This window comes from Octopus sinensis, linkage group LG4, assembly GCF_006345805.1.
Source record: "Octopus sinensis linkage group LG4, ASM634580v1, whole genome shotgun sequence".
In the NCBI taxonomy this organism is placed as follows: Eukaryota; Metazoa; Mollusca; class Cephalopoda; order Octopoda; family Octopodidae; genus Octopus; species Octopus sinensis.
This window is the reverse complement of record NC_043000.1, coordinates 123,479,177-123,494,736: the sequence shown is the minus strand read 5'-3', so window position 1 is coordinate 123,494,736 and position 15,560 is coordinate 123,479,177. Positions and strand designations below refer to the sequence as shown.

The following is a 15,560-nucleotide window of genomic DNA, read 5'->3' as shown; positions in this document are numbered from 1 at the left end:
CCCGAGGCTATAGTAGAAGACACTTGCCCAAGGTGCCACACAGTGGGACTGAACCCAGAACCATGTGGTTGGTAAGCAAGCTACTTACCACACAGCTACTCTACTTATTATATTAAACTTTTTAATACTTTTTGATAGTTTAAAAAAAAAATAACAATAAATTAATTAATTAAAAAATTAAAAGTTTAAAAATTTATAAATTAAAAATTTTTAACATATAAAACTATAAAAATTTATAAATATAAATATAAATTTTAAATTTAAATAATTTAAATTTTAAATTTTGTTTATTTTGTATATTAATTATATTTATTTTTATGATTTGGTTTATGCCTTTCACTGTTTGATTTGCCTAATAGTGGTTTTATCTCTAATTTTATATATATATATACATATAAAGACTTTTCTTTCTATAGAAACGTTATTATTATAATTCTAATGTCTACTTATCCATGTTCACATGGGCTGAATGGAATTTGTTGTGGCAGATTTTATTAAGGTCAAATGCCCTTCATGTCATCTGTTTCTCAGTAAGGTCATAATTTTCCCACGGTTACACGTTTTTCAAGGAAGATTAGAAACGGACACCACTTGTTTGACAGAGATCCACGTCGGCAACCATCATATAAAATTAAGGCAAGGAGACAGTAATACACACATATATGACAGGCTTATTTTCAGTTTCCATCAACCAAATGACTCACAATAAGGTACATATAATGCATTAAGGAGACTCTCTAGACTAGATGAAGATGAAATCCACAAAAAAACAAAAAAAAATTAAGAAAGAAGTGTGGGTGTGGCTGTGTAGTAAGAGGGTGGTTTCCCAACCATATGGTTCCAGGTTCAGTCCTACCACATGGCACATTGAGCAAGTGTCTACTACTATAGCCTCAAGCCAACCAAAGCCTTGTGAATGGATTTGATAGATGGAAGCTGAAAAAAGCCCATTGTATATATGTGTGTGTGTATATATATGTGTGTGTGTGTGTGTATATATATGTGTGTGTATGTGTGTATATATATGTGTGTGTATGTGTGTATATATATGTGTGTATATATATATATGTGCATATATATGTGTGTGTCTGTGTATATATGTGTGTGTGTATGTATGTGTATATATATATATACGTGTGTGTGTGCGAGTATAAAACAAAGTTATCTTATTCTACACAGGTATAAATATAGGAAAAATAGAAGTTGAAAATGCACTGAGAAAAGTATGAATATTTTCTCATTATATTTAAAGATTTAATCCGTTTAACAGTTTACACTCATTTTCAAAAAAGTTGAAATAGAAAGACGTGGCTTATGTCACAACTGTCTTGCTTCTGATTAGAATTTTTGAAGCTTGTCTTATTTTTATAGGGAGTTCATGGTTCAAATTAGTATGTTTTGAATAGGACTTGATTGGTAGCGGATAGTCACATGACTGGTCTTAGAAATTTTTGTAGGTTCCCTGCTACGTTGAAAATAAGTGTTAGTATCAAGCGACATGGTTGACTGAACAAAAAAATCTATGAAGCAATGAATCTATAAATCTATATCTATGAGTGTGTGGGTATCCTTGTTCCTGTGCTTGTCCACCACCATCACCACTTAACATCCAGTGTTGGTGTGTTTATATCCCTGTAACTTAGCAGTTTGATAAAAGAGACCAATAGAATAGTTACCAGACTCAAGAACAAGTATTGGGAGGGGTCAATTTGTTCAGTTACAAATTCTTTGAGGTGGTGCCCCAGCATGGCCACAGTAAAAGATAAAAGAACACTGACTCAAATGTCTACTACTAAAGATAGAAAAGAAAGGTCTAAATTTAGCTGCATAAAAATCAATGTCTAATAAAAAAAAAAAAAGTAATGAATAACGTAAAGTAAAATCATTAAGGTCTCAAAAAAAAAGAAAAAAAACCTCTACTAGTTAAAAAAAAGAGGTTAACTGTTACTATGCATATTTAGCAATGAAGAACCAAATCATTTTAAGTAAGTCAGTCCTTGAAAAGACGAAATATATTGATTTATTGATAGATACTTCCATATAAAACCTTTGAGAATAAGTGGTACAATACATGTAGGCCAATCCTGTTATGTGACAAAGACATAACTACAATTGCTCAAAGTATATTGTCTGTCCAAACTGACAAAGGAGATAAAAGTGGACTGACCAGATAACCTAGTCAAAGGCAGAAAATGAAAAGCAACACACTGATAAAACATCATGATCCATTCCAACCAAAACATCAGGCAGGAAGAATTCAATGAGTTATTATTTAAGTACAAGCAATTAACCATTATCAATGACAACACAAAAATGTCATTTAATTAAAAAAACAGAAACATATCTCTCTATATATAAACGGCAAAATGTGTGTGTGTGTATCCTTTATACAAATCCACAATTTTTCAGTTAGAGGGCTCGCACTTTCTATGGTCATTCAAAACTGTCCAAAGGTGGTTGTGCACATCTTTACATTTCCCCAGTCACCCCATAAAGCCATTAAAAAATCGATAGAAGTGACATTTTGGTGAATTTTCTATCCAAAACCCAATCAAAATGCCTGAAACTTGATACGCCAATTGAATGCCAGCAAGCTGTATGTGATTGGTCGGAGATATGGACAGTACTCGCATGTATGTGTGCATGCACGCAGCTGTATATGCATGCACTAGCACTCTGACCTGGTGTTGCCGGGTCATAGTGCTAGTTTTCAATAAAATGGAATAATAATATTACTTGGTACTAATACTTGGTTGAATAACCTACACTTCTGAAACTGGAATAAAATCTATGAAGCACTGAATCTAAAAATTTGATTATCACATTAAGCTTCATCTGTTCCCTTCTTTTTGCCATATAATCATTCCATTCACACAGTTTCCTGGATTTCTTTTGTTGAATACTCAGGGTCACTCATTTCCATAAATTTTCTGTTGAATTTATTCCCAAACTGTGACTGGCTGCAGCAGCACTTGGATTTTCTTGGTCCAGATGAATTTATAATGGATGGCAAGGTTTACGATATCGGGAGAATATTGCCTTCCTCCATTATCTCTTTTTGTTTTTCGTGTAGTTCAGGCTCCGGCAGGTGAAGAGAGAAGACTTCAAGCACAAATGCAATTTACAACTGGTTTATTTACAGGGTGCATAGGATAGGTGAAGTGTGCTGCTCTCAGCAACCATCTTTAGCTGTGTGTGCGTGGTGTAGTAGCTCTGTTAGTGTGGGCACATTGCCTCTGGAGATACAACATATAGACAGGTCCAGCCAATGGAGTGCGATCAGCAAATGCTGCTGCTAAGAGGTGGAAAGAAAATGACTGAATCTGTTTCTGTTTTGCCCTTATATACAGTTTTCCATCGTGAGCCTTGTTGTGATCTCGCGCATGGTAAATGGATGCAGGTGAGGTCTCGCTCCAGTCTCAGAGTTGGCAATGGCTGTCGCGAGATCTCATCCAATATGGCGCTGACTGCTTGTGCCACTACGAATTCCTTGATTATTCTAGCAATATGCCAGAATAATCATGTCATTGCATGTTGAAAACTCTATGACTGGCACAAATGTCTCCTGGCATGTGGTTGAACTACAGTTTTCAGGAAGATCACCAGATTAAACTTCACTGTTCATAATAACTTTAATCTTATGTAAAGAGCTGATCCCTTTTCTAGATATGCAGCCCCCCACCCCAAACCATGGCATTAAAACCACCATGCTTAACTGTCCGATTTACATAATTTAGGTGAGATTCTTCTCTTGTATAATGAATGAACATTCAACCATCAGAGCTGAACAAATTAACCCTTTCGTTACTGTATTTATTTTGAGAGATGCTCTGTATTTCTTTAAATTACTTTAAGTATAACAAAGAATTTAGTAAAATAACTTAGTTATCATTAAGCTGGTGTTAGGAACATAAATTGTGACTAAGTTTTGGTGGAAGATTTTAATTCAAAACTTATGAAAATAAGACGTTTGTACTACAGAGCCAGAGCTGGTTTCAGCCAGGTTGGTAATGAAAGGGTTAAATCTAGACTCAGCTGACCACATGAATTTTGGTTAGACCAGTCTGACAGCCCTCATTTCTTATGCTCCCAAGTGTACATGCAGCATCTACCAAAATTTGAAGCTGCTTTATCTGATTATTTATGATAATCTATGTCTTATCTTTTACTTGTTTCAGCCATTGAACTGTGGTCATGTTGGGGCACTGCCTCCAATGATTCAGTCCAACAAATCAATCCCAGTATATATTAAGGCGGCGAGCTGGCAGAACCGTTAGCACGCCGGGCGAAATGCTTAGCAGTATTTCATCTGCCGCTACGTTCTGAGTTCAAATTCCCTTGAGGTCGACTTTGCCTTTCATCCTTTCGGGGTCGATAAATTAAGTACCAGTTACGCACTGGGGTCGATGTAATCGACTTAATACCTATGTCTGTCCTTGTTTGTCCCCTCTGTGTTTAGCCCCTTGTGGGTAATAAAGAAATAAGTATATATTTACTGGCCTCTTTTTCAGAAAATCACTAAGTTACAGAGAAGTAAACAAACCAGTACTGGTTGTCAAGCGATGGAGAGACAAATGCAACACACACACATATATGATAAGCTTTCACACAGTTTCCATGTATCAAATTCACCCACCAGTCATCGGTTGGCCCAAGGTTACAGTAGAGGACACTTGATCAAGGTGGTGCAGTGGGACTGAACCCAAAACCACATGATTGCAAAGTGAGCTTCTCAACTACACAGCCATGTCTGTGTGATGTTATAAAAAAACTGAATAGGTTATCTCCTTTTTCCATATTTGATTCTCGCTTCAGTAAAATGAATTTAGATTTTCCTTTTCATTATTTTTCCATAAATTCATTATTTTATGTTTATTAAACTAGCATTTTAATTTTATTAATTTCATAGTAAAAAATAATTACCAGTACTAATTTAATTTTCGTTAACTAACATTTGAGAAACAACCTGGAAATTTAATATTTTCTGCTTGAAATATTGTTCTCTCTCTCTCTCTCCCTCTCTCACTCTCACACAAACAAACAGATGTGCCTGTGTGGTAAGAACTTTGTTTCCAACCAGAAGGTTCGAGGTTCAATCCTGCTGCATAGAACTGAAAGTAGACTTGGTAGATAGGAACTGAAAGAAGCATATATATATATATATATATATATATATATATGTGCGTGTGTTGCAAGTTACTTAACAAAACAAGTGTTACCATCCGGTAAGCGGTGCCTTTCATTTCCAATATTCTTCAAAAACATATTATTGCTATTATGTTAAACTGTTGTATGTCCAAATTTGGCCAAATGTGTTTCTTTCAATATTTAATTTTGTCTACAATAGCCAGTTCTTTTGGTCAAACTATCATATCTCTTGCTGCTTCAGATGCCAAGATACAAGTGTAGTACAATGGTTTAGCATTTTTCAAAAGTATATAGTAAGTCCTACATACGACAGACAAATGAAGTAAGTTCATGGCTCGCAGGATGGCCTGCTGTGCTAACCTTGGATCGTAGAGTGACCCGCTGTTCTTGAGGAGACCTATTGAGTCAAGTACGTCAACATCAACATCAAAATAAAAATCAAATGGAAATTGTAGTTATGATACCCATGCCGGTGACATGTTAAAAGCACTGTCCGAACGTGGCTGATGCCAGTGCTGCCTGACTGGCGTCCGTGTCAGTGGCACGTAAAAAGCACCGTCTGATCATGGCCGTTTGCCAGCCTCCTCTGCCCCCTGTACCGGTGGCATGTAAAAAGCACCCACTACACTCACGGAGTGGTTGGCGTTAGGAATGACGTAGAAACACTGCCAGATCAGACTGGAGCCTGGTGCAGCTTCCTGGCATCCCAGGCTTTTAGCCTCAGGCCGACCAAAGCCTTGTGAGTGAATTTGGTAGATGGAAACTGAAAGCAGCCTGTCGTATATATGTGTATATTTATATATGGGTGTATGTATGTGTTTGTGTGCCTGCCCCCTCCCCCCACTGCTTGAGAACTGATGCTGGTGTGTTTATGTCCCCATAACCTAGCAGTTCAGCAAAAGAGACTGATGGAATAAGTACTAGGCTTACAAAGAATAAGTCTTGGGGTTGATTTGCTCGACTAAAGGTGGCCACAGTCAAATGACTGAAGCAAGTAAAAGAGTAAAGAGTATATATATATATAACACTGCCAGATAAGACTGGAGCCTGGTGCAGCCTTCTGGCTTCCCAAATCCCCAGCCGAACCGTCCAACTCATGCTAGCATGTAGAACGGACATTAAACGATGAAGATGATGATATATATTCAGTATGCACTTTACTATAACTTTGCAAATTGCATTGGTTTTTTTTAACTCACTATATATATAATTCTATTAGTTGTCTGTGATATTCATATATATTTTACATAGCTGTTGGTTCTACTGATATCTTGGTTGCTAGACATCAAATTTATATTTGACATGTTTTGCTTATTTTATGGCTTCTCAAAATAGCTAAAATATGCTTGAAATGAACTACTTAGGTAATTAGTATTCGCATTTTTTTTTTCTTTGCTTCCTTTTCTTATATTTTTGTTGGATGTACAAACACTACGACATTTCTTTTTTATCAGAAATTCATAAAAATTATATGTTTATATGCTGTTCCCTGAAATTCCTATATAATTAGTGTTCTGTAGTTCCATGTTCATTGTGTGAATTATAACAGGAATTATTCAGACAATCTGTATCCTTAGTAAAGGTGCATGGTTCAGTAGTTAGAACATTGGGCTCACAATCATGAAGTAGTAAGTTCGATTCTGGGACTGGGCTCTGTGTTGTGTCTTTGAGCAAGACACTTCATTTCACATTGTTCCTGTTCACTCAGCTGTAGAAATAAGTTGAGACATCACGGGTGCCAAGCTGTATCGGCCTTTGCCTTTCACTTGGATAACATCAGTGGTGTGGAGAGGGGAGGTTGGTGTGCATGAGCAACTGCTGGTCTTCCATAAACAACTTTGTCCACACTTGTACCTTGGTGGGGAACTTTCTAGCTGCAATCCCATGGTCATTCATGACTGAATGGGGTCTTTACTTTTATGTATCTTTATCTTTAGAAAATTATTTGAAAAATAGAACTAAAGATAAACCTTTCTGCTATACACACAAGGCCTAAAATTTTTGCGGGAGGGAGCAAGTCGATTATACTGAGCCCAGTGCTCAACTGGTGACCTTGAAAGAATTTCAATTTAGAATAAACTGGAAGAAATATCACTGAGCATTTTTGTCCGGTGAGCTAATGGTCCAGCCACCTTGCAACATCATCATCATCATTTAATGCCTGTTTTCAATGCTGGCATCAGTTGGACGGTTTGACTGAGGTCTGGAGAGCCAGGGGCTGCACCAGGCTTCAATCTGATCTGGTAATATTTCTACAGCTGAATGCCCTTCCTAACACCAACCACTCCGAGAGTATAATGGGTACTTTTTATGTGTCACCAGCACAGAAGCCAGTCAGGCGGGCCTGGCATTGATCACATTTGGATAGTGCTTTTTATGTGCTACCAGCATGGGAGCCAGTCAGGGGATACTGGCATCAGCAATGTTCGGATGATGCTTTTTATGTGCCACTGGCATGGGAAGTCATTGAAATTATCAATGAAACAGCCATTTGGTAATTATGTTTTAATTTCTCCAAGTATGGCTGTATGGTTAATAAGTTTATTTCCCAACTAAGTGGTTTTAGCTTCAGTCCCACAGCATGGCACCTTCAGTAAGTGTCTTTTGTTATAATCCCAGGCTGACCAAAGCCTCATGAATAGATTTGGTGTTGGTGGTGCATGTATGAGTATAGGTGTGTGTGTGTTGTTTTCATATTGAGTAACAATTATAAACAAGCACATGGTTCCGGGTTCAGTCCCACTGTGTGGCATCTTGGGCAAGTGTCTTCTACTATAGCCTCGGGCCGACCAAAGCCTTGTGAGTGGATTTGGTAGACAGAAACTGAAAGAAGTAGCCCGTCGTATATATGTATATGTATATATATATATATATGTGTGTGTGTGTGTGTGTGTGTGTGTGTGTGTGTGTGTATGTTTGTGTGTCTGTGTTTGTCCCCTAGCATTGCTTGACAATCGATGCTTGACAATCGATGCTGGTGTGTTTACGTTGCCGTCACTTAGCGGTTCGGCAAAAGAGACTGATAGAATAAGTACTGGGCTTACAAAGAATAAGTCCTGGGGTTGATTTGCTCGACTAAAGGCAGTGCTCCAGCATGGCCACAGTCAAACGACTGAAACAAGTAAAAGAGTAAAAAAGAGCAAGAGTAAAGCATCAGGCAATTGGTGTCAGTCACTTCCAGTCTTCCACAGAAACATGTCTATCCATGGGGAAATATTTTTTATTTCTTTACTACCCACAAGGGGCTAAACATAGAGGGGACAAACAAGACGGTTAAGTCGATTACATCGACCCCAGTGCGTAACTGGTACTTATTTAATCGACCCCGAAAGGATGAAAGGCAAAGTCGACCTCAGCGGAATTTGAACTCAGAACGTAGGAAACAGGTAAGGGTTGGTGACACGAAGGGCAACCACCTGCAGCAAATCTGCTTCAACAAATCCTGTCTGATTCATGCAAATATGAAAAAGCAGTTGCAAAAATGATGAAGATGATGCATACATAACAAGGAATGGTTTTTCTCTCCTCCACTTTTTTTTTCTTCTCTCCATCCGTTTTCTCTCCTCATTCCATTCTGTAGAAGAGTGTAGACTCTTCTATTTTCCCTGAGTGCCAAATTAATACACCTCGTTTGTTGTTCTCTTACCTGTCTCTCTCTTTTGTATAATTTAGAACCATATACCCATTTCTTTACTACTCACAAGGGGCTAAACACAGAGAGGACAAATAAGGACAGACAGACGGATTAAGTCGATTATATCGACTCCAGTGTGTAACTGGTACTTAATTTATTGACCCTGAAAGGATGAAAGGCAAAGTTGACCTCGGCGGAATTTGAACTCAGAACGTAACGGCAGACGAAATACCGCTAAGCATTTCGCCCGGTGTGCTAACGTTTCTGCCAGCTCATTCTAATTTAGAACCATATATCTTTTATCTTTTACTTGTTTCAGTCATTGGACTGTGGCCATGCTGGGGCATTGTCTGGAGGAATTTTAGTTGAATGAATCAGTATTTATATATTTAAAACCCCAGTAGGTATTCCATTGGTCCCTTTTGCCAAACCACTAGCTAACAGGGAAGTAAACAAGCCAACGCTAGTTGTCAAGCATTGGTGGTGGGTAGGTGACACACAGACACACACACATATGATAGGGCCTCTTTCAGTTTCCATCTACCAAATCCACTCACAAGGCTTTGATCAGCCTAAGTCTATAGAAGACACTTACTCAAAGTGCCACACATTGCAATCAAACCCAGAACCATGTGGTTGGAAAGCACATTTCTTATTTCTTTATTGCCCACAAGGGGCTACACACAGAGGGGACAGACAATGGATTAAGTCGATTATATTGACCCCAGTACTTATTTAATCGACCCCGAAAGGATGAAAGGCAAAGTCAACCTCAGCAGAATTTGAACTCAGAATGTGGTGAAAGACGAAATACCTATTTCTTTACTACCCACAAGGGGCTAAACACAGGAGACAAACAAGGACAGAGAGATGGATTAAGTCGATTACATCGACCTCAGTGCGTAACTGGTACTTATTTAATCAACCCCGAAAGGATGAAAGGCTAAGTCGACCTCAAGGGAATTTGAACTCAGAACATGGCAACAGATGAATTACCGCTAAGCATTTTGCCCGGTGTGCTAACGTTTCTGCCAGCTCACCGCCTTGGAAAGCACATTTCTTATCACACAGCCACACCTGTGCCTCTATATACTGCATTATTTGTGTGTGCATGCATACATGCATGTGTAAATGCATGCGTGTATGTGTGATGGTATTTCAATATATACAAAAACTTGGCCAATTCATAACAATAGCTAAACTAAATTTTGTCAGAATTTGATCTCTGAACCAAGATCTTTACCCCAACCTCAAATTTTAACTAATTTCTACAATATCTATTTAGAAATTATTGCCCACAAGGGGCTAAACATAGAGGGGACAAACAAGGACAGACAAAGGGATTAAGTCAATTACATCGACCCCAGTGCGAAACTGGTACTTTATTCATCGACCCTGAAAGGATGAAAGGCAAAGTTGACCTCGGTGGAATTTGAACGTAACGGCAGACGAAATACGGCTACGCATTTCACCCGGCGTGCTAACGTTTCTGCCGGCTTGCCACCTTTAACTAATTTCTACAATATCAATAAACACCTGTCATCCCCACTATCAATGGCAAACAATTAAATATAACAATAATCCATTTATTTAAAAACAACATCAATAATTTTTAATAGCTGTAAGTTAGTGATCATGTAACCCACAAACATGTTCATAAGATCAACATGCGTTTAAATATACTACGATTGGTGTTGCCTCTTCAGCAGAAAACCAAGGCTAGCATATAGGCACAAGGTTTTCTGCTGAAGAGGCAACACCAATCGTAAATAATTTTATTTTATTTACAAAAGATTGCCGAAACTATGCATAGTCCAGAAAAGATACGGTAAACGTTTTTATTTCTCTTTCCACTTCAGAATTACAAGTATTAGTGGTTTGGAGTTTAACTGCTCTTTCTAGTGAGTCAGATGTCCTATTATGGCCATCTCTTATATGTTTGAATGTATATTACATAGTCTATTGACTATTTTTTTCTTTCTCACTGGACCGCTGGTAGCGGAGAATTTTTTTGCTACCCTAAAATTTATTAATATATATATATATTTCTTTACTGCCCACAAGGACAGGCAAAGGGATTAAGTCAATTACATCAACCCCAGTGCGTAACTGGTACTTATTTAATCAACCCTGAAAGAATGAAAGGCAAAGTTGACTTCAGCAGAATTTGAAGAACTAATAATAGTTTCATGCTATTGTGATACTTGAACAGACATTTTTTGAGTTCTATTCTCCCGTTTGGATCACCAATCTTATCAGAATATTTTAATTGAAACCATCTTTCTTAAGACATTTTTTCTGGCCTCCATTTAAATGCAGTCAAATATTTCAGAGATAAAGACAGGATTTTTCTCCTAGAAGAATAAGAAAACATTAAATGTCTGAAAAGGATAAAGCAAGAAGTAAGTATCCATGTACAAGCTCAGACTGCAAGAAATAGCAGCCAATTCTTCAAATCACCAGACTTTACTGCCTTAAAAAACAAAAGGGTATACTGGATAATATAACTCCAGATATATAAGGCGGCGAGCTGGCAGAAACGTTAGCACGCAGGGCAAAGTGGTATTTCGCCCATTGCTACGTTCTGAGTTCAAATTCCGCCGAGGTCGACTTTGCCTTTCATCCTTTCGGGGTTGATAAATTAAGTACCAGTTACGCACTGGGTCGATGTAATTGACGTAATCCGTTTGTCTGTCCTTGTTTGTCCCCTCTATGTTTAGCCCCTTGTGGGTAATAAAGAAACAGATAATATTATTCCAGATATACATAGCCTGGTATTCCTTTTTTTTTTTTTTTTTTTTTTTTACTTAACCCCATTGCTGCAAAATTAAATTCCATGGTTATTTCCAGTAATGATGTAAAATATCTACCAAAAAATAATAGAATGAGTAATGTCTGTTAGTAATGTTGCTTCAGTAAACTTGAAATATTTCAAGAGAAAACAGTTTCAAACAAGACATTCCTCAACAAAAGATAGATTGGTGTATAAAACTGCTTTCTGCAGTTAAGGGTAATGAAATTTTGAGAGGGTATGTCTACTTTCCACATAAGAAAGGGTTAAGTCTGTCTGCTTGATCAGGCTTGAGCAGTGAATAAACAACAATAGGCATAGGAGAGGCTGTGTGGTAAGTAGCTTGCTTACCAACCACATGGTTCCAGGTTCAGTCCCACTGTGTGGTACCTTGGGCAAGTGTCTTCTACTATAGCCTCGGGTCGACCAAAGCCTTGTGAGTGGATTTGGTAGACAGAAACGGAAAGAAGCCTGTCGTATATATGTATGTGTGTGTATATATTTGTGTGTCTGTGTTTGTCCCCCCCCAACCGATGCTGGTGTGTTTATGTCCCTGTAACTTAGCGGTTCAGCAAAAGAGACCGATAGAATAAGTACTAGGCTTAAAAAGAATAAATCTTGGGGTCGATTTGCTTGACTAAAGGTGGTGCTCCAGCATGGCCACAGTCACATGACTGAAACAAGTAAAAGAGTATAAAAGAATAACAATTACAAACATCATGGTTATCTTTAGGCCCCAGAATTCTTTATTTTATCTCTCATACTGAACAAAGTCCAGTCAGACTGGGGCAGTGTATAAAAGCATTTCCTTTCATAGATAGGTGATTATGAGTCTTTCTCAGGAACATATCACAATGGCTTTGGATGCAGTAAAGTTTGAACTCATGACCACCATGTATGTAGTTAGTAGTCCAGTGCCTCAACCATATTATATTTTGCTTCAGTCATTAGAATATGGCCATGCTGGGGCACCACCTTGAAGAATCTTTTTAGTCGAATGAATCAACCACAGTACTTATTTTTCTTTATTGTTCTATCAGTCTCTTTTGCCAAACTGCTAAGTTATGAGGACATAAACACACCAACACCGGTTGTCACGTGGTAGTGGAGGTCAAACACAGACACAAAGACACACACACACACATATCTATATACATGACAACCTTCTTTCAGTTTTCTTCTACTAAATCTACTCACAAGGCTTTTGTCAGCCTTGTGAGTAGCCTATATAAGGCTATATAGTAGAAGACACTTGCTCAAGTTGCCATGCAGTAGGACTGAACCCAGGACCATGTGGTTGAGAAGTGAACTTCTTACCATACAGCCATGCCTGTATATCCATAATATTTCTTGTATATTTTATTTTTTCTTCTTCTCTGATGCATTGTCTGTCTTAACCTGTTATGTATCTGTGGGTATTCTTCATTGAGCAGTCATATGGTATGTAGGCAATCAATTTTCTTTTTCTTAATCTGAAGAGAAAAGTAGGACTCGTGACCTTTTAGGGGGCCTCCTAGATAAGTAAGAGCAAGGAAGAAAGTAACCTTAAGTCAGAGACTTGGTCTGAATGATTGCAATAAAGTGGAACCCGATAAAGGTACCCAAGATGTCAGGTGGGGATATTAAAGTGGATGACTAAGTAGGCCTCAGTCAGATTAGAAATAAAAACACAAGGCATCTTCTTTTATGCTCTAATGTTTCTATATTTAAGGCAGTGTGTAATTTGAAGATTTGGTCGTGGGGTTCGTAAAAGTTCATTCTCTTTTGCCTGTCTACAACAACACTAGAAAATTAGTGTTCCTAACAATTCCTAGCTCACGGAACGGCCCTGTTCCATTAACCGCACGAAATATCCAAACTGTACAACCTAAAATGACTGCTTTTTGATGTGGTGGTACAGCACCACGTCGTTAAGAGATGAAAAAAAAAAATTACCGAGGCTAAACGTGAATCCATATGGTAATGTTTCTGATGCTATTCTGCAACAAGTTCTTCCATTCACCAACGATTTCGAAAACGAACCCAAGTGAAGTGAATAAATGTGAATATCAAGTGAAAATACAAATTGTGACAGACGCTTATTTCTGCTATATTAAACAGTAACTAAACAAGTCCAACATGCGAAAGAGATTTCTGATAGAGATTTAACCCTCTAGTGTTTAAACCGGCCATATCTGGCCCAGATATTCTACGTTTTATATTCAAACTGGCCATATCTAGCCCCTCACACCTAACCTACATTGACATTCTAAAACTAATCAATCACATCATTGAAACCTCAAAGCTATAAGATAATGCATGATTAATTCAAAACAATTTGAGTGAAAAAGTATTACATTTAACCGAGTAATCTGAACACTAAAGGGATAAAGAAGTGAGGGAGAACTGGACAGTTGCAACATTCATACTTTTCCTATACGGAAGAAAAGTGAATTGGTTTCAAACAACAACCGAAAATAACCTTTATGATAAGTGTAACGGGAGTTAAGCTCTATTTAAAGCATTTAACCCTTATTACAGGTGAAGTATTTACGTGCCAAAATTAAATAATCTATAAAACAGTAGTCATTAGAATTTCCTTACGGTAAAATGTTGACTGTAGTCTAAAAAGCAGGTAGTTATACTGGTTCACGAAGTTAAAGGAAACTTAGAAAAAATGTACGCGGGAACCGGTAGAAAGTCTAGCAAATTGCTTTAACGCTCCTTAAATAATTAGAGTGCAGGGACGAGGGTGGGATAACTACAAAGACACCAACACACGAGACAAAAGAATAAATAATAGGATTATATGTAATTTTCTTCTTTCCTGTGTACTTTTATACTAATTTAAAACAAGGGTGTCGCTCGAATATTAAGCCTGGGAACTTATTTAGAATTAACGCGCATTTCCTTCGATACAACATTACAGTATAGTTGACGTAACATATTGAAACTATCAACAATATTGTCTGGAATTATTCCATATGAAAAATACGGAGTCATACGATTTTAAATGATCCTAATGCGTATGGGATATAAAATTGAAGTGATTTACCTCCGCTTAATTCAGCACCTGGTACCTGGTTTGTGGTAGTGTCCATTCTCTCAACAGGTTGTCTGAAGACGAAAGCTCTTTAATGTACTCCGAGAATGGATACTTGAGATCAACTGTGTCGTCTCTCGCACTTTACCACTTATTAAAAGTATAATACATCCGTATATACATACATATATGCATTGTTATTCAACTATAAACAGAAATTACCTACATATATGTACATATATATACTCACACACCGGTTTGTATATTAATTAATATATATATATATATATATATATATATATATATATATAGGTAATATATGTCTATATACAGGGAGATAAGTTTTAGCTGTACGTCATCATGGCAAAAATCGAACCAAGAAATATTAATTCACTCAAACGGTTGGCTGTGACTTAGATCCAGCTAGTGTCAACAAAGGATGGCTGCGAGTATATTAATTAGCAGCCTACCTCCTCACAGAGTGAACGAGTTACTCCGCTTGTCGTTTACAACTGACAACTACATTTCACCTCAGCAATCAGACGAGTTCGCCGCTAATGAATGTGTCAACAGCCGTCCCTAATTAATGGATGAAAAAAAGAAAACAAAGGAAAAAGAAAATCTGACCTTTCCTAGATAATAATTAGAAGGCAATGAGAAAAATGGGATAAATAATCTAACAGGTTGCTTGTGACTCGCGCTACGAGATCAACAAGGACAAGTTTCAATTAATTGACTGTGAGTATTTACGGATAATCGGACCACTACTAGTATGTCAGTAGGTGATCTGATAAGATATTTCACATCAATGCTTTAGACTATGTGAAAGTAAAAGAGCAGCAACGAACCTCTATAATACTTTTATTGATTGCAACCATGGGAAGAAGTTGAAAGTAATTGCTTTTTAAGTCTTAGCCAAAAACTTCTGTTGTAAACAGAAAACATGTGAAGACAGTTAAATTTTC

The 15,560-nt window shown here is 37.4% G+C and overlaps 1 protein-coding gene across 1 annotated transcript in view; it reads right to left on the bottom strand.

Annotated features, from left to right (window-relative positions):
* The window catches only part of LOC115210748 (glutathione hydrolase 1 proenzyme), a 63,248-nt gene extending 47,917 nt beyond the window's left edge, over window positions 1–15,331 (bottom strand). Inside the window, exon 1 of the mRNA XM_029779461.2 lies at window positions 14,608–15,331. Coding sequence (XP_029635321.1) covers window positions 14,608–14,653 — 46 coding nt within the window. The 5' untranslated portion in view covers window positions 14,654–15,331. The remainder of the gene's footprint in view (window positions 1–14,607) is intronic.
* Between the last annotated feature and the right edge of the window lie 229 nt (window positions 15,332–15,560).